The 26,255-nt window shown below is 41.3% G+C and overlaps 1 protein-coding gene across 4 annotated transcripts in view; it reads left to right on the forward strand.

Annotated features, from left to right (window-relative positions):
- The first annotated feature begins 174 nt into the window (after positions 1 to 174).
- PCYT1A (phosphate cytidylyltransferase 1A, choline) overlaps positions 175 to 26,255 on the forward strand; it is a 49,507-nt gene continuing 23,426 nt past the window's right edge. Inside the window, exons 1-2 of one of the 4 annotated variants that reach the window (XM_055316000.1) lie at positions 175 to 291; positions 19,835 to 19,961. In XM_055316000.1, coding sequence (XP_055171975.1) covers positions 19,845 to 19,961 — 117 coding nt within the window. In that variant the 5' untranslated portion in view covers positions 175 to 291; positions 19,835 to 19,844. Of the gene's footprint in view, positions 292 to 344; positions 619 to 937; positions 960 to 3,341; positions 3,575 to 19,834; positions 19,962 to 26,255 lie in introns of those variants that run through there. The other 3 variants (XM_055315999.1, XM_055316003.1, XM_055316002.1) reach the window with 3 other exon arrangements.

The following is a 26,255-nucleotide window of genomic DNA, read 5'->3' on the forward strand; positions in this document are numbered from 1 at the left end:
TCACGCGGAGGCTGCCGCAGCCCCGTCCCGCCCCGCGCCCGGTGGTTTCCGCTCGGCCACGCTGTCCCCGGGCCTCCGTGGCGGCGGAACTGCTGTGTCAGGGGTCGCGGTTTTCGGGGAAGCGTCGTGGGCGGATTGACAAGGGGGCGGGGGGGGCGGGACTTCCGGCGTGCTCTTCCGCCAGCTGCCTTTCCCGGGCGTCTCCCCGCAACCTCCTCAACTTCCCTGGTCCGCGCCGCGGCGCCGCGGGGAGAGCGGCCGGGACTGGCGCCGGGGGAGCGTGCGCCGCAGGTGAGGGGCCGTGGCGTGCGTCTCCCTGCGCCTCTCCCCGGGAGGACGCGGGGCGGGGGGGCGCCGCCCGCCAGGGGGCTGTGACCCCGGGGTCGTGACAGCGAGGGACTGTGACCGAGGAGGAGCCGCCCGCGAGGACTGGGCGACGGACTCTGACCCCGGGGCGCGGGCCAGGGGCCGCGAGGGACTCGGCGCGGGGAAGTGAGGCGGCCACCGGGCGCAGCCCCGGCTCGGCGGACGGTGACGGGAGCGGACGCGCCGCGAGGGCCCGGCGGGCGGCGGCGAGGGGCCGTTGGAGCCTCGAGCGGGCCCTGAGGGGCGGACGCGGTACTGTGGGGTCCGCCGGGCCGGGCGGGCGGGCGGGGAGCTGGCGCCGGGGCCGGGCCGGGCTTCGCGGCCGCACTCCCGGGGCGGGGAGGCGCGCTCGCGCCCGAGCCCCGGCTTCCGCGCCGCCCCTGGGAACCTGCGAGCGGATTCACGGCTCCTGCCTGCGGGCTCCGGCCTGCTCGGGGCGGCACCTCAGGCGGTGGGCTGTTTTATTTTATTTTGTTTTTTATTTTTATTTATTTTTTTTGTAAATGGAGCACAGTAGGAAACCTCCGTGTGTCCACGTAGGAACCGTGTTTGATGCCGCTCGCTTCAGGTCTGCGGGCGTGAGGCGCTGTGAGGTGGGTCCCAGGTGGAGCCCAGGGCACGCGCTGTGAGGGAGTCCCAGGTGTCTCTCTCGGCGCGACAGGCCGCGAACTGTGTTCAGGGGACTGTTTAGAGGCGCGGAGACTGCGGGATCCCCGGGGGGCTCGGCGGGGGGCGCCTGCCTTGGGCCCGGGGCGTGACCCCGGGGTCCCGGGATCGAGGCCGCGTCGGGCTCCCTGCATGGAGCCGTCGTCGTCGTCGTCGTCGTCTTCTTCTTCTTCTTCTTCTTCTTCTTCTTCTTCTTCTTCTTCTTCTTCCTCTTCCTCTTCCTCTTCCTCTTCCTCTTCCTCTTCCTCCTCTTCCTCCTGCTCCTCCTTCTCCTCCTCCTCCTCCTCTTCCTCCTCTTCTTTCTTCTTTCTTCTTCTTTTCTTCCTTCTTCCTTCTTCTTTCTTTCTTCTTCTTCTTCTTCTCTCTCTCTCTCTCTCTCTCTCTCTCTCTCAAATGAATGAAATATTGTTTAAAAAGAAAAAAAAAAAGTTGGGAAACTGGCTGCGTGGCTGGGGGCAGGTTCCACCAGGGGGGCTTACCCGGAGAAGGCGTCCCCGAGGTGACCGAGGACCCGAACCCCAGGTGCCAGCCGGCGGGACCAGACCTCCCGCGCTGAAGTGGGGACCGCGCTATCAGTAGTGGCGGTGAGGATGCGGGGCTGTGGGCGGAAAGACTGCCAGGAACAGACACGGAGGAAGGGGCAGCTTTGCGGAGCGAGGGCAGGGCCTGGGAAGGGAGCCGAAGAGAGCGACAGGGCGCTTTCTGCCCGGAGCAAAGCGGGCTTGGGGAGATGGGGCCGCCAGGATCCTTCACCTTGGTAGTCGGTGGTCCCGCAGGTGCGCAGGATTGCTGCTAACAGAGATCCCGGTCGGGCAGCCCGGTGGCTCAGCGCTGTAGCGCCGCCTTCGGGCCCAGGGCGTGACCCTGGAGACCCGGGATCGAGTCCCACGTCGGGCTCCCGGCATGGAGCCTGCTTCTCCCTCTGCCTGTGTCTCTGCCACTCTCCGTCTCTCATGAATAAATAAAATCTTAAAAAAAAAAAAGATCCCAATTGAAAATGAGATTGGCGCAATAATCCGTGGTAAGGTCGATGGCGACCATCCCGGGGAGGAAAGGGAGATGCTGGGAAGGCCAGCAGTGCTGACTGGAATGCCACGTGGGAGAGGCTTTGAGGTCTTTAACCCCTCTGCTCGAAGACTCACCGACCAGAAGCCAAGGCTGACCAACAGAGAATAACACCAACACCGGGGCAGCCCCAGCGGCGCAGCGGTTTAGTGCTGCCTGCAGCCCAGGGCGTGATCCTGGAGACCCTGGATCGAGCCCCACGTCAGGCTCTTTGTATGATGCCTGCTTCTCCCTCTGCCTGTGTCTCTGCCTCTCTCTCTCTGTGTCTATCATGAATAAATAAATAACATCTTAAAAAAAAAAAACAACTGCTAACACCAACACCGCGGGTAGCTCGGGCGATGTTTCACCAGGTGGCTTTATCCCCTCCTGATCCCCATTGAGGAGCGTGGTCAGCAGAGCAGATGAACTAAAGTGAGTGTCATTCCCTCCTCTCTACAAACCTTTGTAGAAGGTGCTACCGATTGTACCACCCGGTGTTTTTTTAAAGCGATATTTAATAGAAGAAGCTTGAGGTAATTTTGATTGATCTGGCACTACATATTTGTTGACCCAATAGTCCCCCCCAGCTCCTACACACACATACACTTTTTTTTTAATGTTTATATTTCTTTTTTTTTAATTATTTATTTATGATAGTCACACACACATACACACAGAGGCAGAGACACAGGCAGAGGGAGAAGCAGGCTCCATGCACCGGGAACCCAACGTGGGATTCGATCCCGGGTCTCCAGGATCACACCCTGGGCCAAAGGCAGGCGCCAAACCGCTGCACCACCCAGGGATCCCACACACATACACTTTGTGATAGAGGAAGGGAGTTCAGAAAGATTCTTGAATGGTAAGCTAATGAGTTGTGATTGACAGGGGAGAGAGACTCTGTTTAGCTAAAAAATGGCTAGTTATACCTTTTTCTAAAACATTAGTAACTGAAAGGGATTACTCAAGAATTTCTGTAACGGAATACAGTTGACCCTTGAGCAACACAGGTTTGAGTTGCAGGAGTCCACATATATGTGTTGTTTTTTTTTTTATAAATACAATACCATAAATGTATTTTTTCTTCCCTGCCTACTTTTTCTTCTTTTCTTTTCTTTTCTTTTCTTTTCTTTTCTTTTCTTTTCTTTCTTTTTTCTTTCTTGATTTTATTTATTCATGAGAGACACAGAAAGAGAGGCAGAGACACAGTGGCAGAGGGAGAAGCAGGCTCCTTGCAGGGAGCCCAACATGGGACTGGATCCAGAGACTCTGGGATCACACCCTGAGCCAAAGGTGGACGCTCAACCACTGAGCCACCCAGGCGTCTGTCTTCCTTCCTCCCTCCCTCTTTCCTTCCTTCCTTCCTTTCTTTCTTTTCTTTCTTCCTAGATAGAAAGGTGGAGGGAAGGAGCAGAGGGAGACGGAGAGAGAGAATCTTTAGCAGACTCCACGCCTAGCTTGGAGCTGACTTGGGGCTTCATCTTACAACCCTGAGGTAATGATTTGATCTAAAATCCAGAGTCAGATGCTTAATCAATGGAGCCACTCAAGTACCCCCTTACGATTTTATTTTCTTTTAAAGATTTTATTTACTTATTTCAGACAGAGCATAAGCAACGAGAGAGAGAGGGAGAAGCAGACTCCCTGACCTGGGGCTCCATCCTAGGACCCCAGGACCATGACCTTTTCTCTAGTTAACCTTTTTTTTTTTTCTAGTTAACTTTTTGTAAGAATACAATAATATGTATAATATCCAAATATGTTAATCAACTATGTATGTTATTGGTCAATAGTAGACTTGTTTTGAAGGAGTCAAAAGTCATGCAGGGGTGCCTGAGTGGCTGAGCTGGTTAAGCTTCTGCTTTTAGCTCAGGTCATGGTCTCAGGATCCTGAGATCAAGCCCCACATTGGGCTCTCTGCTCTGTGGGGAGCTCACTTCTGTCTCTCCCTCTGCCTGCCACTCCCCCTGCTTGTGCTCTCTCTGTCAGATAAAAAAAAAAAAACTTAAAAAATGTTATATGCAGATTTTCAACAAGTGTGTGTGTGTTGAGGGGCAGAACCCCTAATCTTTGTGTTGTTCAAGGGTCAATTGTAAATGCTTCAAAGTAACTGACTTGGAAGAGAAGACATTTAGGCTTGGGGACTGCAGCACTGCCTTTGGGGTCCTTTTGTTTGTTAAATGAAAGGATTCTTCTTGACCTTCCCTGCTTTGCAAATTCTCTTCAAAAACCAGTTATAATGGCCTGATTGATAAAGAATGATCTTTTAATTCTTTACTGAACCTATGATTTCTCTTCCCGTAAGTAGGTGAGGTTTTATTTTTCTTGGGGACTTTCTCTTTGGATATGTGATCCCTTAGGGAGAATAATCTAATCAGAGCCTTAGATTTAGAGATCCCAGGTTACTTTATCTGATGTTAACACTGACTCACTCTGTGACTATGGGAAGAATTGTTTGCTTTCTCTTGTTTTAGCTTTTCTAACTATGGCAGAGGTAACTGTTCTTCCGCTTAAAGTCTTTAATAATCTGAAACATAGGCATGCTCACCAAATTTTGTACTCAGTCTTGTGGAGTTTGTAAACCACCAGACCCCATTCATGATTCCCCTGTGGAGCTGTCTAAATCTAGGTTAGACCTGATTCTCCTAGGGAGCTGAATAACTTTTCCATGTTATAAATGCTGATAAGAATTAATTTCTAAAATATTTATAGAAAAAGCAAACATAGTAATTTGCTATTGCTATTAATGTTGGATAATGAGAAAATATCTGATAATGTAATTTTCTTATGCTTTTCTTTTCATATATTTGCATAACTGATCTGAAGTCAGATCTTTTGGCTTTTCTACTAATAGAGAACTCCCTCTTCTACAATTCTTTCAGTAAATTCAGGGAATATACATTTTTTTTAATATATATTACAGCATGTGCCAGGAAGTCCATTCCAGAAGGGAAAAAAAAAATGACTGTTTGTGAGTCTCTAACAAATATTTGGTACTATGTTGTTTACCTACATTACCTCATTAATATAAATAATTGAATTGTTTGTATTTTACTGTTTGCAAAACAGATTAGTAGATAGATATATAGCTGGCTTTTTTTGGTTTCTGTTTTATCTTTTTCTTTTGATAACTCTCTTGTTAAAAGTTATATTAATTTGATACTTTCTATATTTGTACTAGAATGACTGCTAATGAGCCAGGGGAACCCCTGGATCTGCCAGGCTGTTATATCACATTCACAACTATTTGCAAACCAGTTTGAAGTGAAGGATGGTAAAAAAAAAAAAAAAAAATAGTGACATATGGTCTTTGCTCTATGCTAGAGAACAAAATGGGTGTGTGCACTTAACAGAAAACAGGTAGTTTTTTATTTTGTTTTTTAGATAGTTTTTTTTAATCTAAAGAGAATTATCTTAGATGTGATTATCTTTGTTTATTTTTTGGCCCTAGAGTAGAAATCTTAATTTTTTTTTTTTGTGCCACGGGCCCCTTTGGCAGTATGGTAAAACCTGTGGATTCCCTTTTGGAATAATATTATTATACCAAGCTAAAGGAAACTATGTTGAAATATAGTTATCAAAATGTTTTTAAAATGTGTGATATAAGGGACACATAGGTGGCTCAGTCATTTGAGAGTTGTGGAATTCAAGCCCCGTGTTGTGCTCTATGCTCAGCGTGGAACCTTCAACCAATCAATCAATATAATATAATACCAAATATTTTTATTAGCAGAGTAAATAATATTTATCAATGGATCTTATGATCATATAATTTAAAAATGATCATATAAAAATTAAAAAAATGATCATATATTTAAACACTATTTCAAGATATTTCTAGTAAGTATAACATCATCTGAAAATACCTAAGATTTCTATTAGTGACAAAATCTATTACTGTTATGGCTTATCTTCATAATTGAAGGAAATAGTGAATTTGCCAGAGGTTAGTAAAAATGAAGATATAAATATTTTTGTTAAAATCCCAGACTCTCTGAATCTGCCTTAGAGCTATAAATTCCATAACCCACTCTAGGAAGAGCAGGATCTTTTTAAAAATTTTTTTTAAAATTTTCTTTATTCATGAGAGACGCAGAGAGAGAGAGAGAGAGAGAGAGAGAGAGAGAGGCAGAGACACAGGTAGAGGGAGAAGCAGGCTCCACGCAGGGAGCCTGATGTGGGACTTGATTCCGGGACTCCAGGACCACACCCTGGGCCGAAGTCAGGCTCTAAACTTGCTAAGCCACCCAGGGATCCCCGGAAGAGCAGAATCTAAACACAGGGTTTACTTACTGAATTTTGTAGTGGGAGAGCAAAATTATTCAACCAAGTGTCCCTTGTGGTTTTTAGGATAATCTCTTTCCTGAAATGTTCTGTTGTGTGGCCAGGCCCAAATATAAACTTTATTTTGTTCCAGGGTGAGCTCAGGGTCTGGCACAGTGTAAGTGCCCACTCAATGTTTGTTGAATAAAGGTTTCTCTGAAGAAATTAGAGGGAAGAGATCAAGTTCAAAGCTAAGATCTTAGATGTGGCAATTTAGTAGCCTCCAATATTGAGCCGTAATATTGAGCTCTGGTTTAAAACTAATCTGTCAGTGTGGGTTATATTGTGACTTTTACCTTTCCATTTAGAATTTCCCAAATCAGGCATACTTACTATGACTTATTCTATACAGTGTGATAATATACAGTTCAGTGACATAAACTGTAGTAGTCCTATATCAGAAAGTTACAGTCCAATTTCAGTTTCTTGAAATAATCATATTCCTAGCACTGATTTCTACTTTATAATTGTTTGCATAATCTAAGTAGGATTTGCTACCAAATTATTAATAAAACTGGTTCCATGGGATCCCTGGGTGGCACAGCGGTTTAGTGCCTGCCTTTGGCCCAGGGCGCGATCCTGGAGACCCGGGATCAAGTCCCACGTCGGGCTCCCGGTGCATGGAGCCTGCTTCTCCCTCTGCCTGTGTCTCTGCCTCTCTCTCTCTCTCTCTCTCTCTCTCTCTCTCTCTGTCTCTGTGACTATCATAAATAAATAAAAAATTAAAAAAAAATACTGGTTCCTTCTTCATTTAGTATAAGAGTTGGCAAACTTTTCAGTAAAGGGCCAGATAGTAAGTATTAGGCTTTATAAGTCATACAGTGTCTATTGCTAAGTACTCACCTCTGCAGTTATAGCACAAAAGCAGCCGTAGACAGTAGTAAATCAGTGAATGAACATGGTCATGTTCCAATAAAACTTCAGTTACAAAAGCAGGCAGTGGGCCCTCTCCCTGCTATGGGTTAGACATATCCTCCCTCCAACTTCAGAGGCCTTTACACAGGGGTGACATGATTGCACTCATCTTCCAAATGGCCTAAGTGCACAGCAGATGACATTATTAATGCCAAGAGTGTTAGATGCACTTTGACCTAGGAGTCCACAGAGCTTGCCTCTTAAGAGCACCACTTTTTTAAGCTTCATAATGATGGAAACAGGTAAGGATCCAAAATATAAAGTATGCTTGCTCACTCAGCTTTGAAACTGGACATTGGTTTGCCAATAGAAAATTACTGGGCATATGGTTTCACTGAGGAAGATAATGTCCCAGAGATGGAAGAAGAAGGAATAGAATGCAAAGGAAAAATTCATGTCTCCTCCTTTTGCGGATAGTTCCCTGTAGTACTCTGTCAAATTTGAGTTCAGTTTTTGGAACTTGAAGACTATATGTGCTTGCAACTTGCTATTACTTAGGTTGTTGCATAGGTTAGGAAGCAGAATCTACCTTCTCTTTCATACTAGGTGCTTACTAGATCTAGCAATAAGGAAGTAGAATAAAAGGGGTTGGATGGGAGTCCTTAAAACTACACTTGTAGGAGCCTTTCATCTTTAAAACACAAGCATATGGGGCACCTGGGTGGCTCAGCCGGTGAAGTGTCTGCCTTCGCTCAGGTCATGATCCCAGGGTCTGGAATTGAGCCCCCTCATCAGGCTCCCTGCCTGGTAGGGAGTCTGCTTCTGTCTCTGCCCCTCCCCTCCACTCATGTTCTTTTCTCTGGCTCACTCAAGTAAAGAAAATCTTTAAAAATATAAAATAAAACACAGGGATAGGCATACCAGTACCCAAATTTTATTTCCTTTAGGACACTTATATTGGAAAAGTGCTTATTCACTAGGTTTATACTCAGTATCTCCTCACTGCCACCCTTCCCACCTCACACACATTTCCACTTCTCTGTATTTCTTAGCAAAATTGAGGCATGCAACCAAGCATTTACTGGAACATTGAAGAACAAGGCAAGCAGTGTGTATTGGGAGGTGAGTCAGCAGAAATGGAGCCAGATTTTGTGAATCCGAGTAAAAACTGCAGGCACAGATACTACATTCTGTATCTTGAAAGCAATTTGGAAACACAAATTCACTTAATAGGCATGGTGGTGGTGGCAGTTATGTCTTTATTTAGAATCTGCATCAATGGGGATTTTGACTAAAGATAAGGTGACTAGGGACTGAAGAGGTAGCAATGTTAGGAAGATCAGGCCTTACAAATGCTGTCAGCTCCCTTTGTCTCTCTTTGTTGTAGTTTCTTTGACAAAGAAACTTTTTTGTAGGATAAACTGCTAAGGAAGCAGGGAGCTTTGGCACAGGGTAATGAGCTTAAGAGGGAGGGAGGCTCTGTATCCTATCTCCAACTACTTTCATTCTGACTCATCCTAGCTTAACATGCATGCGATGGTTGGAAGCCATAGGTAATTCCCGGCTTCCCATCCCCATTTTGATCTTACACTATATTGGTTCTGAGGAGGTGCATTTTTATTTTTTCTCTCTTGAATGTAGATGTTTAAAGCTACCTTCTTTTTCCAAGGAAATCACTGCATTTTTACTTAATGTATTGGTTGATTACAAAGGTGCAGTTATCATAAACACAGTTTGGGAAGTATTGTTTCTCATTGTTGGAGGAACTGGGCAATTGTAAATGTTGTAAAAGTGATGTGGTTTTAGGTATACTAAGTTGCAGTATAATGAACTAAAAACCAACATTTAGGGGATCCCTGGGTGGCGCAGCGGTTTGGCGCCTGCCTTTGGCCCAGGGCGCGATCCTGGAGAACCAGGATCAAATCCCACGTCGGGCTCCCGGTGCATGGAGCCTGCTTCTCCCTCTGCCTGTGTCTGCCTCTCTCTCTCTGTGTGTGTGACTATCATAAATAAATAAAAATTAAAAAAAAAAAAAAGCCAACATTTATTTACTATCCTCACTATGCCTTCATCCTCCCACTACTTTTCTCACTAGCAAACCTGATGTGTCCTGGCAGGCATCTTTTGTAACTTTTGAGGAACTGGTAATTTTTTTCCAGAAAGGCACAAATAATTAAATTATTCTGTATGCTTTCATGGTGTCTAAGTTAGTAGATGTGAGGGAGCATGAGGATGGTCTGAGAGAGCCAGTGAAAAATGGTATTTTTGAGAGACCTATAGAGTCAAAATATTTAAAAATATTAGTAGTTCTAGAAGGAAGATGAGAGTTACTCTCTTTATAATTTTAAAATTCTTTTGGTTACTGTTAAGGAATGTGTGTGATCTTGGTGTTTTACAGTTTCCTAAGTAAATAGATGAGATGCCTTCGGCTCAGGGCGTGACCCCGGGGTCCCGGGATCGAGTACCACATCGGGCTCCCTGCGTGGAGCCTGCTTCTCCCTCTGCCTGTGTCTCTGCCTCTCTCTCTCTCTCTCTCTCTCTCTCTCTCTCTCTCTCTCTCTCTCTGTGTGTGTGTGTGTGTCTCATGAATAAATAAATCTTAAAAAAAAAATTCATGGAATCTTAAGACCTGAGTTTAATGTGTAATGTTCAGTTTAAAATATCATGAAAAATACAGTGTTAGACACAAAAGTCATCTTTAGAAAATAGGAGTACTGTATGTAAGCAGATAAGGAAGAACACTTTCAACAGGATGGGAGCTTTGTTGTGCCATCTTTGATACACTTATAAATGGACAAGAACTTGACTCCTTTCCATCAAAACAAAATAGTAATGGATAAAGTGCTTTTCAAAATTTCAAGGAGGTTTTCTATACTTAGTATTATTCAAATAGTAATTGTGCCTACTATGTGCTCATTGCTAGGTATTAAATGCACCAGTTATGATTTTTATGGTTTCAAGTGATAAGAAACCCAGTTTAACTTTTTATTTTTATTTATTTTTTTAAAGGATTTTTTTTTTTTTATGATAGTCACACACACACACACACACACAGAGAGGCAGAGACACAGAGGGAGAAGCAGGCTCCATGCACCGGGAGCCCGATGTGGGATTCGATCCTGGGTCTCCAGGATCGCGCCCTGGGCCAAAGGCAGGCGCCAAACCGCTGCGCCACCCAGGGATCCCCCAGTTTAACTTTTTAAAAAAGATTTTATTTATTTATTCATGAGAGACACACACAAACACAGAGAAGCAGGCTCCATGCAGGGAACCCGATGTGGGACTCGATCCCAGGACCCCGGGATCATGACCTGAGCCGGGGGCAGATGCTCAACCGCTGAGCCACCCAGACATCCCCAGTTTAACTAACTTAAGCAAAAAGGAGGATGTATTGGTTGGCACAATTAGTTCAGGATCCGAATTCTCCTCATCAGCTTGCTTTATGTTGACGCTTTCAAAAAGGCTCTCCTGGTGATAGGATTGCCACTAGATTGTCACAGGATGCTTCCCAAAGCCATGGCTCTAGGTTCAGATCCACAAAGAAGTGATAGTCTTCATCCAAGTGTTTCCATCTGGTGAGTTCTGAAATGTACTCTGATTGGACTGGGTTAGGTCACGTCACCTATTACTGTCCCTTCTTCCCTCATATCTGTGGTTGGGTGAAAGTAATAAGCTGATTGGTTTAAGTTTGGTACATGTGATCTGATGCTAGGGTTTGAGGTTGAAGCTTAATGTAGACCAAGTGAAAGTGAGTCTCCAAATGAAAATGGGCTCTTTTCAAAGCAGGAGGAATGAACAGGGGGAAGACCAACAACATATCCACTACATCAAGGGATTTATAGTCTAATTTCTCATTTGATCCTTAGCATGACTTAGAAATTAAGTATATTAGAGCCCTCCTTAATTACATGGAGAAACTCTAAGAATCAAGGGACTTACCTTAACCTAAAGTTAAGGTACTGGAAGGAGCTAGAATTAAATTCCAGTTTGATATGATTCCTAGTTCAGTGTCTTCTCTACTCTTCTACTCTGGCCCAAACCAAACCAAGTCCCTAGAGTTCTTGAGTAGTTTGCCATTGATAGGCCCTGTGAGAAAGGAGCCCATTGTTTATGAAAGATGAAATTAAATTCCTGACAGTGTAATATATGTTTTTTTTTTTAAAGATTTTTTAAAAATTTATTTATTCATGAGAGACACAGAGAGAGAAGCAGAGACAGGCAGAGGGAGAAGCAGGCTCCATGCAGGGAGCCCCACGTGGGACTCAACCCCGGGTCTCTAGGATCAGGCCCTGGGCTGAAGGCGGCACTAAACTGGAGCCACCCGGGCTGCCTGTAATATATGTTTTTCATTAAATTCATGTATGATCATTTTATATACTAGACAGCATTGTGGTGGTATTAAGTGCAACGACCCTAGAGTCAGAATGCCTAGGTTCAAATCCTTTTTTCCCTGTCCTTGGTGTGTGACCTCAGTCATTTAATTTAGCTGTGCCTCAATTTCCTCATCTTCCAAATGAGGATAATAGTATTACCTTATAATATTTTTGTAAGGTTTAAATTATTTAATATATGCAAAGGTTAATATTTCCTGACATATATAGGTCAGAAATTATAGCTAAGTGTTAGCTATAATCATGATCATTATAATCTTTGGTATTTTGATAGAGAACTGTGGATAGAGTGATAATGCAATAAAATAGATTTATATCTGATTGAATATCCTAATCATTAAGAAATCTAAATATATTCTCCATTCTGTTTTTTTTTCTTTTTTTTTTTTAGATCTTATTTATTCGTGAGAGACAGAGAGAGAGAGACAGAGACATAGGCAGAGAGAGAAGCAGGCTTCATGCAGGGGTCCTGACATGGGACTCAATCCTGGGACTCCAGGATCACGCCCTGGGCCAAAGGCAGACGCTCAGCCGCTGAGCCACCCAGGTGTCCCTCTATTCTGTTTTCTTTTTTTTTTTTTTTTTTTTTTTTTAATTTTTATTTATTTACGATAGTCACAGAGAGAGAGAGAGAGAGAGAGAGGCAGAGACATAGGCAGAGGGAGAAGCAGGCTCCATGCCGGGAGCCCGACGTGGGATTCGATCCCGGGTCTCCAGGATCGCGCCCTGGGCCAAAGGCAGGCGCCAAACCGCTGCGCCACCCAGGGATCCCTCTATTCTGTTTTCTAAACATAAACTCTACTGTGTTTTACATCATACTATAAGAGTGGATCTTGGGGGCAGCCGGATGGTGCAGTCAGTTGGGCATCCAGCTCTTGGGTTTTGGCTTAGGTTGTGTTTTCAGGGTTGTGAGATTGAGTCCTGTGTTGGGCTCCACGCTCAGCGTGGAGTCTGCTTGAGTTTTTCTCTGCATCTCTGCATCTGCCTCTGTCTCTCCTGCTCTCTCTATAAAATAAATAAATATTAAAAAAAAAGTGGATTTAATGGAGGCAGAGAGAGAAGCAGGCTCCATGCACCGGGAGCCCGACGTGGGATTCGATCCCGGGTCTCCAGGATCGCGCCCTGGGCCAAAGGCAGGTGCCAAGCCGCTGCACCACCCAGGGATCCCATGATTCCCAGATTCTCTCCTTACTAGCTGTGTGACCTTATCATCTGTTCCTGTTTTCTCATCTGTAAAATAGTGATAAAAACGATAGACCTATGTCAAAAGGTTGCGAATATTAAGAAAGTTTTAATATTTTTAAGGTATTTAGGCATACAGGTATTATGTAAATGCTCAGTGTTAGTAGTAGTAGTGATAATGTTTCTTTCCTCATCATTGCTTACGATCAGACTCAAAGAGTTCTTGTGACAACAGTGATTCTTAAATGGGGTAAGGGTTGGGGAGATATAGCATACTTCATATTTTACCATATTTTTACATTAAAAGTGTACTTTTCATAATAGTAATATTAGGAAAACGACAATCTTTTTGGATATAGGGGATACACAAAAGGCAAATTTTAAGGCAGTTGATGACAACTACTATTATTAAATAATATAGTAGCTAATACTTACGAGTACTTATTGTGTGCTAGGCACTGAACTAAGGCTTACATTACTCCATTTGAACCTTATTTGTTAGGTGATGCAACTCTGGAGATAAAGGAACTTGTACAAGTTCTCATGGCTAGTAAGTAGTAGAGATGGGATTCATATTTATATATTCTGATTTTAGGCCCTGAACTCTTAATCATTAAACTATGCTGGTGGAGTGAAGTTACAATTCCTGTATTTCTTAAAATGGAGCATGTGTAAAAAATATTGAAAAACACTGCCTTGGACATCTGATTTAAGGTGCTTATATAAGGCAGATGGAGAGATTTTGTTATATATACTCAATTGAAATACAGGTAAAATATATTAGTATTACTATTATTTACCAAAGGGCTTTGTAACATAACAGTAACCACTTGATTCATGGTTTGTGGATTTTACTTTATTTTTTTAAAAGATTTTATTTATTTATTCATGAGACACACACACACACAGAGAGGCAGAGACACAGGCAGAGGGAGAAGCAGGCTCCATGCAGGAAGCCCAATGTAGGACTTGATCCCAGGACCCTAGGATCATGCCCTGGGCCAAAGGCAGGCACCAAACCACTGAGCCACCCAGGGATCCCCAGTAGATTTTACTTTAGCTTTAATTAACTAATCATAGAAATCCTTTCTCTTGCATTGAATTCTCATTGTGATATTTTATGTTTTTTGTATGCTTTTTAATCTAGTGGAATAGATCCAGTGTCACAAGGTCCAGTTACCCCAGATAACAGTTTGGCTTTCAAATATCTTAAAACCACACTGGCAATATTTTAACTCTGAGAAGGAAAGCCTTTGCTTCTTTCTAGTACTATAATATCCACATGTTTGTCTAGTTAAGTTGAATCATACGACAAGATGGTTCAGTACTTCAAGAAGTAGTAAGCAGTTAGAAAGCAAAGCAAATTTTATGTATATTTTGCCACAGTACAAAAAACAAAAAAGTAAATCAAAGTTGAAATTTAGGGAGGGATGGACTCTGATGTGGCATGAGGAAACCTGAGAGTGATAGTTATGTTGATTATCTTAATTCTGATGATTTACAGATATATAGATATGATAAAACTCATTAAATTATACACTTTATTTTTTAAAAATATTTTATTTATTCATGAGAGACACACAGAGAGAGACACAGGCAGAGACACAGGCAGAGGGAGAAGCAGGCTCCATGCAAGGAGCCTGATGTGGGACTCGATCCTGGGTCTCCAGGATCACACCCTGGGCTGCAGGCGGCGCTAAACCACTGTGCCACCGGGGCTGCCCAAATTATACACTTTAAATACAGTTTATTATATATCAATTATACTTCAATATAGCTGTAAAAATGTAGCACATGTACCTTCCCACACACACCCCCCACATACATACACAAAGACTTCTTTTTTATTTTTTATTTTTTATTCATGAGAGACACACACAGAGAGAGAGAGAGGCAGAGACATAGGCAGAGGGAGAAGCAGGCTCTTTGCAGGAACCTGATGTGGGACTCAGTCCTGGATCCCACAGGATTGAGTGATCCCAATCCAGGATCACGATCTGAATGGAAGGCAGCTGCCCAACCACTGAGCCACCCAGGCATCCCAGAGTGAAGAATTCTGAACAAGTTCCTATAAACGTGTCTTTGGATGTGTTAAATAGTTTTCTATTAAACATTAAGGAATTTTAATTTGAAGTTATGAAAAATAATTGTTGAAAATACAATGACATTTATCCCCTGGACTTATTATGACATCCTTAAAACTGTTTTGTATCATGAATGGAAAGTACAGGTGCCTTTAAAATGCCACCTATTGGAGCATTTTATTGAGCCTGGGTGGCTCAATGGTTGAGCATCTACCTATGGTTCAGGTCATGATATTGGGGTCCTGGGATCGAGTTCTGCATCAGGGTCCTCCTCGCAGGGAACCTGCTTGTGTCTCTACCTCTCTGTGTCTCTCAAGAATAAATAAATAAACTCTTTTTTAGAAAAAGTAAAAAAAATAAAATGCCACCTATTTGTGGCATATTTGTAATGTCAGAAGAGGGAGAAACATATTAAATTTTTATTGCCTAAGTTGAAAGTTTATAAGAAAATCCTAGCAAAACTATCCAGTAGGAAAGATTTGCATATCTGAATAGCTGACAAATTGGGCTGCCTTTGAATCAGGGCAATGGCCACCTCAGTTCTGTTCGATTGGTCCTGAGACCTTGCTTACCTTTAAGTAACTGTGACCTTTTATTTTACTGTGCAGTTAGGACTGACTTAAGTCTGCAAGAACTTTAAGGGACTTATGCCATAGAATGTTCTTGACAGAAGGAAGCAGCAGAATTGATGATGAAACAGCTTCTTTTTAAAAATCTTGAATTTCAGGCAGCTGGATGGCTCGGCGGTTTGGCGCCGCCTTCAGCCCAGGGTGGGATCCTGAAGTCCCTGGATCAAGTCCTATGTCAGGCTCCCTGCGTGGAGCCTGCTTCTCCCTCTGCCTGTGTCTCTGCCTCTCTCTCTCTGTGTCTCTCTCATGAATAAATGAATAAAATCTTTAAAAAATAAAAAAAAAATCTCGAATTTCTGGGAGACAGAAGAATATAGTGGTAAGGAATTTGGAATTAAACAAATTTGGATTTAAATCCTGACTGTCCCAGGATGTGATCTTTTGAATAGGTTACTTAACTTCCCTGTTCCTTAGTTTTCTCATTTATAAATTAGGACTAATAATACCTGCATCTCAGCTTATATGGGTTAAATAAGAATAATGTATATAAAGTGCCTAGCATAGTGCTTGGCACGTAGAAAATATTCAAAAAAGATAGCCATTATTATGACTGTTGTTGTTATGATCTTACTTCCTTGCAAGAGGTTTACTAGAACATAACACTTCTTGGAATATTTGTATCATTCATACTAATTCAAAGAGTTTAGAAAAAGAAGGAATCCATTTCTAGAGAACCTGAAAGACAGTCTCATATGAGAGCCTATCTGTGTGGAAAATTGTTATAGGATATTTTAAAATTAAAACTTTTTATTTGAAAAATATAAAGTCTATAGAAAAGTTATAATATTAAAATTAACTCCTTTATGTCCATCTAGTTTATACATTGGTAACATTTTGCCATATTTGCTTTACTTTTTTATTTTTATTTTTTTTAAAGATTTTATTTATTCATAGAGACAGAGAGAGAGAGAGAGAGAGAGAGAGGCAGAGACACAGGCAGAGGGAGAAGCAGGCTCCATGCAGGGAGCCCGACGTGGGATTCAATCCCAGATCTCTAGGATCACAGCCCGGGCTACAGGTGGTGCCAAACTGCTGTGCCACTGGGGCTGCCCTTTTTTTTTGTTTTTCATTTCTTAAATTAAAAAAAAAAAAAAGATTTATTTACTTATTTGAGAGAGAGCGTGTCAGTTGGGGTAGAGCCAGAGGGAGAGATCTTCAAGCAGACCCCGTGCTGAGTGTGGAGCCCCGACCATGGGGCTTCATCCCAAGACCTGTGAGATCATGACCTGAGCCCAAACTGAGAGTCAGATGCTTAAGTGAGAGCCACTCAGGCGCCCCTACTTTGCCTTTTTTTTATATTACATAATATAGACAATTTTCTTCTTCTCTTCCTCCTTCCCCACTCCCCTCCTCCTTTCTTCTGCTTCTTCCGCTGCTTCTGTTTCTTCTTCTGCTGCTGCTGCTTCTGCTTCTTCTATTTTTGCTTCCTCTTTTCTTCTTCTGCTTCCTCTTCTCCTGCTGCTGCTTCTGCCTCTTCTGCTTTTTCTGCTTCTGTTTCTGCTTCTTCTGCCTTTGCTTCTGCTTCTTCTGCTTTTGCTTCTGCTGCTTCTGCTGCTTCTACTTCTGCTTCTGCTGCTTCTCCTGCTGCTTCTGCTTCTTCTATTTCTTCTTTTGCTTTTGCTTCTTCTCCTGCTCCTGCTGCTTCCTCTATTTCCGTTTCCTCTTCTCCTTCTCCTGCTCTGTTTCTCCTACTTCTGCTTCTGCTGAGGATAAGCTGCATAAATCATGACCCTATATCCCCAGGTGCTTCAGCCTTTATCTCCTAAAAATAAGTATAGTCTTTTATATAACACAGTATAATTATTGAATGTTTCAACATTGATATGTGTTATAATTTGATACACTGTCCATATTCAAATTTTACTGATTATCTTAATAACTATTCTTTATAACAATTTTTTCCCCAATCTAGAAATGAAGTTGTCTTTTCTTTGGAACAGTCCCCCAGCCTTTCATTGTTTTTCATGATTGACATTTTTTGAAGAAGAACAGGTTATTATTTTATAGAATGTCCTTTAATTGAGGTTTGTTTGTTCCTCATAAATCCATACAGGTTGTATCTTTTTGGTTGGTAAAGTGCCTTCAGTGCCTCATATCAGGAGACATTATTGGTGATGTTAATTAACCTTGAACACTTGGGGATCCCTGGGTGGCTCAGCGGTTTGGTGCCTGCTTTTGGCCCAGGGCACGATCCTGGAGTCCCGGGATCGAGTCGCATGTCAGGCTCCCGGCATGGAGCCTGATTCTCCCTCCTCCTGTGTCTCTGCCTCTCTCTCTCTCTCTCTCTCTCTCTCTCTCTCTCTCTCTCAATGTGTGTGTGTGTCTATCATAAATAAATAAAATCTTTAAAAAAAAAAGAAAAAACCTTGAACACTTAGCTAAGAGATTTTTTTCATTTCAAAGGTAACTCTTTTCACTTCAAAGGTAATTAATAAGTAATCTATCCGGATTGCTTCAGGATACTTGGAGATACTTTGAAACTATGTAATCCTGTTTTTAACAAACTTTCCCCCAGTGGTTTTAGAATCCTAAGGAACATTTTTGTATCATAAGCATGTGGTTTCCTCGGCTGAATTGAAGTCTTCTTTCAAAATTTTTTACTTCAAATGTAGTACCTTATACACTGTTAAGTTCTCACTGGTGACTGACTACCTAACCTTCAACTGCCTGATAAAGGATTGCTGATTGCATTTCTCATAATGGATTTTGTCTGCTTACCCTGAAAAGTTAATAGATACTTAAGCAAAGTCTTATTGTATGCAAGTCAGAAACGATAACTAGTTGGACTGATTAGGTGCTTTTAGTAGGCTTCCCTGACCAGTGAGATAGGAGTAGTAATACAACTTTTGGATATTTTGAAAGAAAATTGAATAACAATAATGAAGAAAAGCTCTCATCGTCCCTGGAAAACTTGGTGATGTTTAGTACCTTTATTCCATTTTATTTATTTATTTGTTTGTTTGTTTGTTTGTTTATTTATTTATTTTTATTTATTTATTTTAATTTATGATAGTCACAGAGAGAGAGAGAGGCAGAGACACAGGCAGAGGGAGAAGCAGGCTCCATGCACCGGGAGCCCGATGTGGGACTCGATCCCGGGCCCCCAGGATCGCGCCCCGGGCCAAAGGCAGGCGCCAAACTGCTGCGCCACCCAGGGATCCCTTTTATTCCATTTTAATTTGCATTTGTGACGAAAGGAAGTTTATGGGTGGTGTTCATCTATCTCTTTAGACTTTGATATTTTTCATATCAGCCTAATACTTAGCTATGACTCATGGATGTCACCTTCAGTCTCTAAGAATTAGGTCAGGTTTCTTGTAGATCTTGTCACATTGCCATTTTTTTTTTTAAGATTTATTTATTTATTTACCATACACAGAGAGAGGCAGAGACACAGGAGGAGGGAGAAGCAGGCTCCATGCCGGGAGCCAGACGTGGGACTCGATCCCGGGACTCCAGGATCGCGCCCTGGGCCAAAGGCAGGTGCTAAACCGCTGAGCCACCCGGGGATCCCAGCCATTTTAACTAGAGGAAAGAAAGTAAGGCTAGAAGCTCTGCGAAGTAAGACAGTAATAAGTCAGTTTTCACTGAGGGAAGAAGAAGCTTGGGTGAGGTTTTGATAGTTGGAGGCTCTGAACAAGATTAAGGTGCTGACTCTGAAAGAGGAAGGGGAAATGGGTAGTAGAAAAGGAAGAAGACGGATATTTAAAATATTCAGGATACTTACTCCACAGTTTTCATAGATCTAATCCTAATGGTGTGGTCTCTGAAATCTACAGAGCATTTAGAGTTGAAAAATCCAGCTTTGTTAAGCCAGGAATTGGTGATGGCCTGTCTCTTTGAAAAAAAAAAAAAGCTCTTTTTCCATCTGCACCAAAAACATACCTTTCACATTTCCTTGTACTTGTCATATTTCCAGATACACCAGGGATGTTATAAGGGGTAGTGGTAAAAATCTGTATAACTAACTTTCTCAGTCACGTTATTCCAGTCTTTTACATTTAGTCAGGTTATGAAATTAGCAGTTAGTATACAGGTTATGTTGGTCAAGGTAATAATTTCCAAGGTCAAGTGATTAATTGTGGCTCTTGTTCCAGAGAGGCATTTCAGTGTTTCTATTACAGCATGCGTTTTGTGAAGCTTTGTTGTTTTTGCCAGATGCAGTTGGCTTATCTTGTGAAATATGTGCTATCATTTGCTGAGTGTATCTGTGTTAACATCTCTGAAATACTGGTGACAGACTTTTTTTCCACTTCAGTGAGAAAAAAATTTTTTCATTTTCTATGACCAGTTAAAAGAAGATGGATGCACAGAGTTCAGCCAAAATGAACACAAGAAAGAGGAGAAAAGAGGTACCTGGACCCAATGGGGCAACAGAAGAAGATGGAATTTCTTCAAAAATGCCACGCTGTGCAATTGTAAGGAAGAGATTTCTTTGTTGAACACTTAACCTTGCAAGGGAAGGTAGAAACTGATATAGAATTGATGATATCAGTATGACAAGTCTTCTAAGATAATGGAAAGAATGAATAGTGTAAATAGTATTTTCACAGTTGTTGGAGATGTTATGCTTTCTTACCAAATTGTAGCTCCCAGCTCAGTTACGAGAGAGCTTTACATTGGAACTGAAAAAAGAATGTTGGGAAAATTTGGAATTTGTGTATATAGTAGGCCAAAGATCAAATTAAAACTAATGGAATAGAGAAATTGGAGCAGTCATCTGATCTTAGTATCATCTCATGGTGTTTAGTTTTCTCCAGTATCATTCCTTCACTCTGTTACTGCTTATGTCTTAAGGTGAAAGCCTTTTTCTATGATCTTAATATCATCTCATGGTGTTTAGTTTTCTCTGATATCACTCCTTCACTCTATTACTGCTAATGTCTTAGATGAAAGCCTTTTTCTATTACTGCCTACCTGTAATTCTTTGTTCCTGGGATAGTATCTCGTATTTGCTAACTACTGCCAAGCTTTCGATGAAAGACACCACTCCAAACTGCTCATCCTGTCTCAGTTTGGTGTCTTTCTTTTTTTAAATTTTATTATTTTATTATTTTATTTTTTAAAATTTTTAATAGATTTTATTTATTTATTTATTTTTTAGATTTTATTTATTTATTCATGAGAGACACACACAGAGAGAGAGAGAGAGGCGGAGACACAGGCTGAGGGAGAAGCAGGCTTCATGCAGGGAGCCCGACGTGGGACTTGATCCTGGGACTCCAGGATCACGCCTTGGGCTGAAGTCAGGTGCTAGACCGCTGAGCCCCCCAGGGATTCCCCAGTTTGGTATCCTTCTTAAAGCTTCCCATAAAAAACATGTCAAAGAACACATATACAGTTGAAGCTATTATTAATATATAATATATATTACTAATACATAATTTATATAATACATATGATAATACGTAATGATAATATATATCATTGTTAATGAAATGAAATCCATCTTTTAAAATTCCAGTGAAAGGATTATATGTTTCTGTGTTTTCTTTACCCATGTTGACCATTTGCCATTGATCAAACTGCAGTTTCCACTGGTTAGTTCTGGAGCTTTGTGTAGTGCAAAGGGAAAAACATTTTTACTCTGACACAATTAATATTTGTTCCAAATCAGTACTCTATCTTGAGCAATAAAAGCACTTGGACTCCATCAATAGGAAGCATATGCTTTAGGCCTGATATTGATGATGATATTGATGGTAGGGGCAAGTGTATTAGTTTCCTATTGCTGTTTAACAGCACTAAATTTAGTGGCCTAAAACTATACAGATATTATCTGATAGTTCTGGAGGTCAGAAGTCTGAAATGGGTTTCAGAGGACTATAATCAGTGTCAATAGGACTGGAGGCTCTAAGGGAGAATCTATTTTCTTGTCTTTTCCAACCTTTAAAGGCTGCCCTCTTTGCTTTCCTCGTGGTGCCAGGCAACAAGCATATCACTCTGACTGCTGCTTATGTCATCACATCTCACTGATTCTAACTTTTCTGCCTCCCTCATTCACTTACAAAGACCCTTATGATTACATTGAACACACCTGAATAATCTGGGATAATCACCCTGTTTCAGAGTCCTTTATTTTAATCATATCTGCAAAGCCACTTTTGCTATGTAAGGTAATTTAGTCACAGGTTCTAGAGACTAACATGTAGACATCTTTAGGGGATCATTATTCTATATTATTCTATACATTGTAGCAAGTATACTCAGAAAATGATTCAGCTGTAAACAAAACAGAACATTGTTAATTTCTGAATGTTTCTTAGAGAATTCAGGTTAAGGAGATCAGTGGTAAGCACCAATTCAGCAATCAGTCCTGGAGTAGGGACAAGTTATAACCAAGTAGGTGATACTTGTTGACAGTCACAATAGCCAGGGATAGAGCAAAGTCTAAGTCAGTCTTAGTGGAATGGTCTCTGAAAAGACTTAAATTTATTGGTCCTTAGAATTTAGGAATTTCAATGCTTTTTTTTTTTTTAAGATTTTATTTATTCATGAGAGACACACGGCGGGGGGGGGGGGGGGCAGAGACACAGGCAGAGGGAGAAGCAGGCTCCATGCAGGGAGCCTGATGTGGGACTCGATCCCGGGTCTCTAGGATCACACCCTGGACTGCAGGTGGCGCTGAACCGCTGTGCCACCGGGGCTGCCCGGAATTTCAATGCTTTAAATTACTTTGCTTTATATGTGCATGTCACAAATCAGTTGAGTGACTTGCTACTTATTGCACATTCCTCTCTAGTACGCACTGGCTATTTAGCATGGGCTAATGGTCAAAGATTCACTCACCCAACAAGCTGTACCAACCCTAGTAAGGAGTGTCTGCTAAATAAACTTGTCTGTCATCTCCATTGTATACTTGTGCTTTCTATCTCTAATTCCTGTTTAGCTCTGTAGCAAAAGTAAAGATTTTTTTTTATAACAACTCTACTGAGATCATATAATCCACCCATTTAAACTGTACAATTCAGTGGTTTGGGGCATATTTAGAGTTGTGCAACAGTCATCACAACCAATTTTAGAGTATTTTCATCACCCCCCCCAAAAAAAAAGTCCCATCCCCATTAGCAGTCACTTCACATTACCTCCTAACTTCCCAGCCTCTTGAAACCACTCTTTTAGTATCTGTATTTACCTATTCTGGGGACGCCTGGGTGGCTCAGTTGTTGAGCGTCTGCCTTTGGCTCAGGGCGTGATCCCAGGGTTCCGGGATCAAGTCCCTCATTGGGCTTCCTGCATGGAGCCTGCTTCTCCCTCTGCCTGTGTCTCTGCCCCTCTCTCTCTCTCTCTCTCTCTCTCTCTGTGTGTGTTTGTGTGTGTGTCTCATGAATAAGTAAATAAAATCTTAAAAAAAAATTTGCCTGTTCTGGACATTACATGCAAATAGGATACATACAATGCATAGTCTTATGGCTGGCTTTTTTTGCTAAACATGTTTTCAAGATTCATTAGTGTTGTAGGCATGTATTAGTACTTCATTTCTTTTTGTTGACATCTAATATTCCATCACTATCCATATAATATTCCACATACCACATTTTACTTACCCACTCCTTAGTTGACATTTGATTGACCAACCAAGATTTTATTGCATAAAATGTGTCAACATGGCCAGAAGATGCTAGGAGTATAAATATAAATAAGACCTTCCCTTTGAGAGATGTGACTCTAAGATGGAGCTCTATAGTTCAGAGCTCAGAAGAGGCTTTTTTTTTTCCAGGCAAGGGAGAGAGAAATTGGAAGGATCAACAAATATTAGGTAGCTGGGTTGGTGGGTCAGAATGAATTGGAAAGAAGAGAGAAAAGAATTAAAGAGGAAAAATGAAAGGATAACTTTATGGCTAGTTTTTTTTTATAAGTATAAAGAATTTGCTGATACAGATGTTTCTAAAGGTACAATAAAAAAATCACAAAAATATGGAGATTAAGACTTTTAGCCTATCTTAATATTTATCATATGTGTGAATAAGTCACAAATTGGAAATAGTTCCGCTAATGGAGATAGAGTTCACAGTCTCATATATTGAGAAAATCTGTGTGCCAGTTGCTATGCATTGTGGGTGCAAAGATGAAAAGATGACCTTGCCCTTAAGCTCACAGACAGGGGAAATCAGTAAATAATTAAGATACAGAATGAGGGGTGCCTGGATGATTCAGTAAGTTAAGCATCCAACTCTTGGTTTCAGCTCAGCTCGTGATATCAGGCTTGTGAGTTTGAGCCCCATATCAGGCTCTGTGCTGAGCATGGAACCTGCTGAGAATTCTCTTTCTCCCTCTCCCTCTGCCCCTCCCCTGTTCGCATATTCTGTCTCTTAAAAAAAGAAAATGAAAAGGGGCAAGTAGAAAGTTAGAGGTACAATGGCTGCCTAGAGGAGCAACAGATTAACTTTGATCTAGGGGTATAGTGGTTTTGGAAAAGCTTCATTGAGGAGATTATTTCTGAACTGAACTTTGAAGGATAAATAGGAATTCAAGAAATGAGCAAGGGGCACCTGGGTGGCTCAGTTGGTTAAGCATCTGACCCTTGATATCAGCTCAGGACTTGATCCCAGGGATGTGAGTTTGGCTCCATGCTAGTTGTGAAGTCTAATTAAAAAAAAAAAAAATTTTATCCAAGAAATGGACAAGAGATAGAATACAAGTTCAAGTGTGAAATAATAGTATGTTTAGCAAACCATGAGTAATATTACTAGTGTTTAAAGTTCAGAAAAATAATCTGCAATACATGGGTGAGCAAGGGCCTGATTATAAAGGATCTTGTATTCTTTGCTAAGGAGTTTAAATTTTATCCTTTGGATAATGTGATCAGATTTGCAATTTAGAAAGTCGTCTTGATTGTTTTGGGAAGGATAATTTGAAACAGGATTGACAGAAACCAAAGGTCTAGTTGTGAGATTGTTGTAATGATCCAGATCGGATATAATGAGAATTTAAACTGAAATTTTAAGGAATAAAATAGACAATTCTTGGAAACTGGTATGTAAAGGATGAGAGGTGTTGAAGATGACTCCTAGATTTCAGTCTTAGGTAGATTGTGTAGATGGAGTGCTTCTTAATATAGAAATACAGAAAGAAGAGCTCGGTTAGGAGAAAGGTGATGAGTTTAATTTAGTACAAGTTCAACTTACAAGTCTAGGAGAGGGACACCTGGTGGCTCAGTGGTTGAGTGTCTGCCTTCAGCTCAGGGTGCGATCCCCGGGTCCTAGGATCGAGTCCCACACTGGGTTCCATGCAAGAAGCCTGCTTCTCTTGCTGCCTGTGTCTCTGCCACTCTGTGTGTGTGTGTCTCAGGGATAAATAAATAAAATCTTAAAAAAAAAAAAAAGATCCTAGGAGATATCCAAATACTGGTTAGATAAATGAGCTCATTGTTTACATTCATTGAAATGGCAGTAGGAGTCAGGGAGAATTGTTTTCTTTTCTCCCTTCTTCCCTCCCCCAGGGAGTGGAATCTTTTTGCTCTTTCCTTATCCTTTCTTTCTCATACCATGTGGTATTCCTTTTGACTTCACAGCCAGCCTTTCTTTTAACATTATGGAAAAAAATTGGATCTCAGTGTAAGACCTATTACCATTTATGCAGCATGTTTGGTAAAAGGAAATGTCATTTTGAAAGCTTTTGCTGAAAAATGTTTAAGAATCCTTGGAAATAGAGTATTAGGAAGCCAGTATCAAATCATGGTGTTACTCTGAGTTATTTCCATTTCCTATTCCTAAGGACGCCAGAATCTCATCTCTTTCACTGGAATTTGGAGGAATATGTGGTTAATATATGTGAACATAATCAGGAAAAGTTTTTATGATAGCAGTGTTGCATTCAGAAAATCATTCATAATTTGGGGATGATGATCATTAATCATAATATCAGTTATAGATCATTAATCATAATAATATCAGTTATAATTTTTATAGAATTAGAAACTTTATATAGCATCTAGAATCTATCCTCTTAGATTAATACAATTTAGTTAATTTTGTTGGCATAATGAAACCTGTGTTCCACAGAACAGGAGAGAAAACGAGCTCATGTTGATGATGACCTAAACTTGTTGAGTGCCACTATATGTGAAACATTATGGTAGTTACTTACTTGGATATGATCTTTTATTTAATCCTTGTAGTCACCTTATAGGGCAGGTATTTTCCATTTTATAGAAGATGAAAGCTGTGATTCCATAGCTATTAAGTAAGTGATAGAATTGGGATTTAGATCTAAGTTTTTTCAAGTTGCAATCTATGCCCTTTCATTTATGCTTCACAACCAGATAGTCAAATGACTTGAAAATAATATTCTGTAAGATTCCCTTGAGGTTAAAATGAAGGAGAGGTATGTTTTAGGAGAATTAAGTAGAAATACTTAGTCCTACTTTTATAAGGCTTAGCTTCTAGAAACACTTTTTAGAAAGATATTTTTAGAAATACTATTCATTCTAACTGGAGGCAACTCTAGACAGAGAAAGATTTTGCTGATCTGTTGTAGTTGAACCATTTTCTATACTTAGGAGGAATTGAAACCTTAGCCAGGAGGGACATCTGCATTTGCCTTCTGCCTTGGAACATACATAGTATACAGAGAAGATTGAAGAAACAGTTATTAAAGATAGGACATTAAAAAAAAATTTTTTTAGGGACTCCTGGGTGGCTCAGTGGTTGAGCGTCTCACTTTGGCCCAGGGCATGATACTGGGGTCCTTGGATCGAGTTCCACATTGGA

The sequence above is a fragment of the Nyctereutes procyonoides genome, unplaced genomic scaffold (genome assembly GCF_905146905.1).
Source record: "Nyctereutes procyonoides isolate TBG_1078 unplaced genomic scaffold, NYPRO_anot_genome, whole genome shotgun sequence".
Taxonomy (NCBI): domain Eukaryota; kingdom Metazoa; phylum Chordata; class Mammalia; order Carnivora; family Canidae; genus Nyctereutes; species Nyctereutes procyonoides.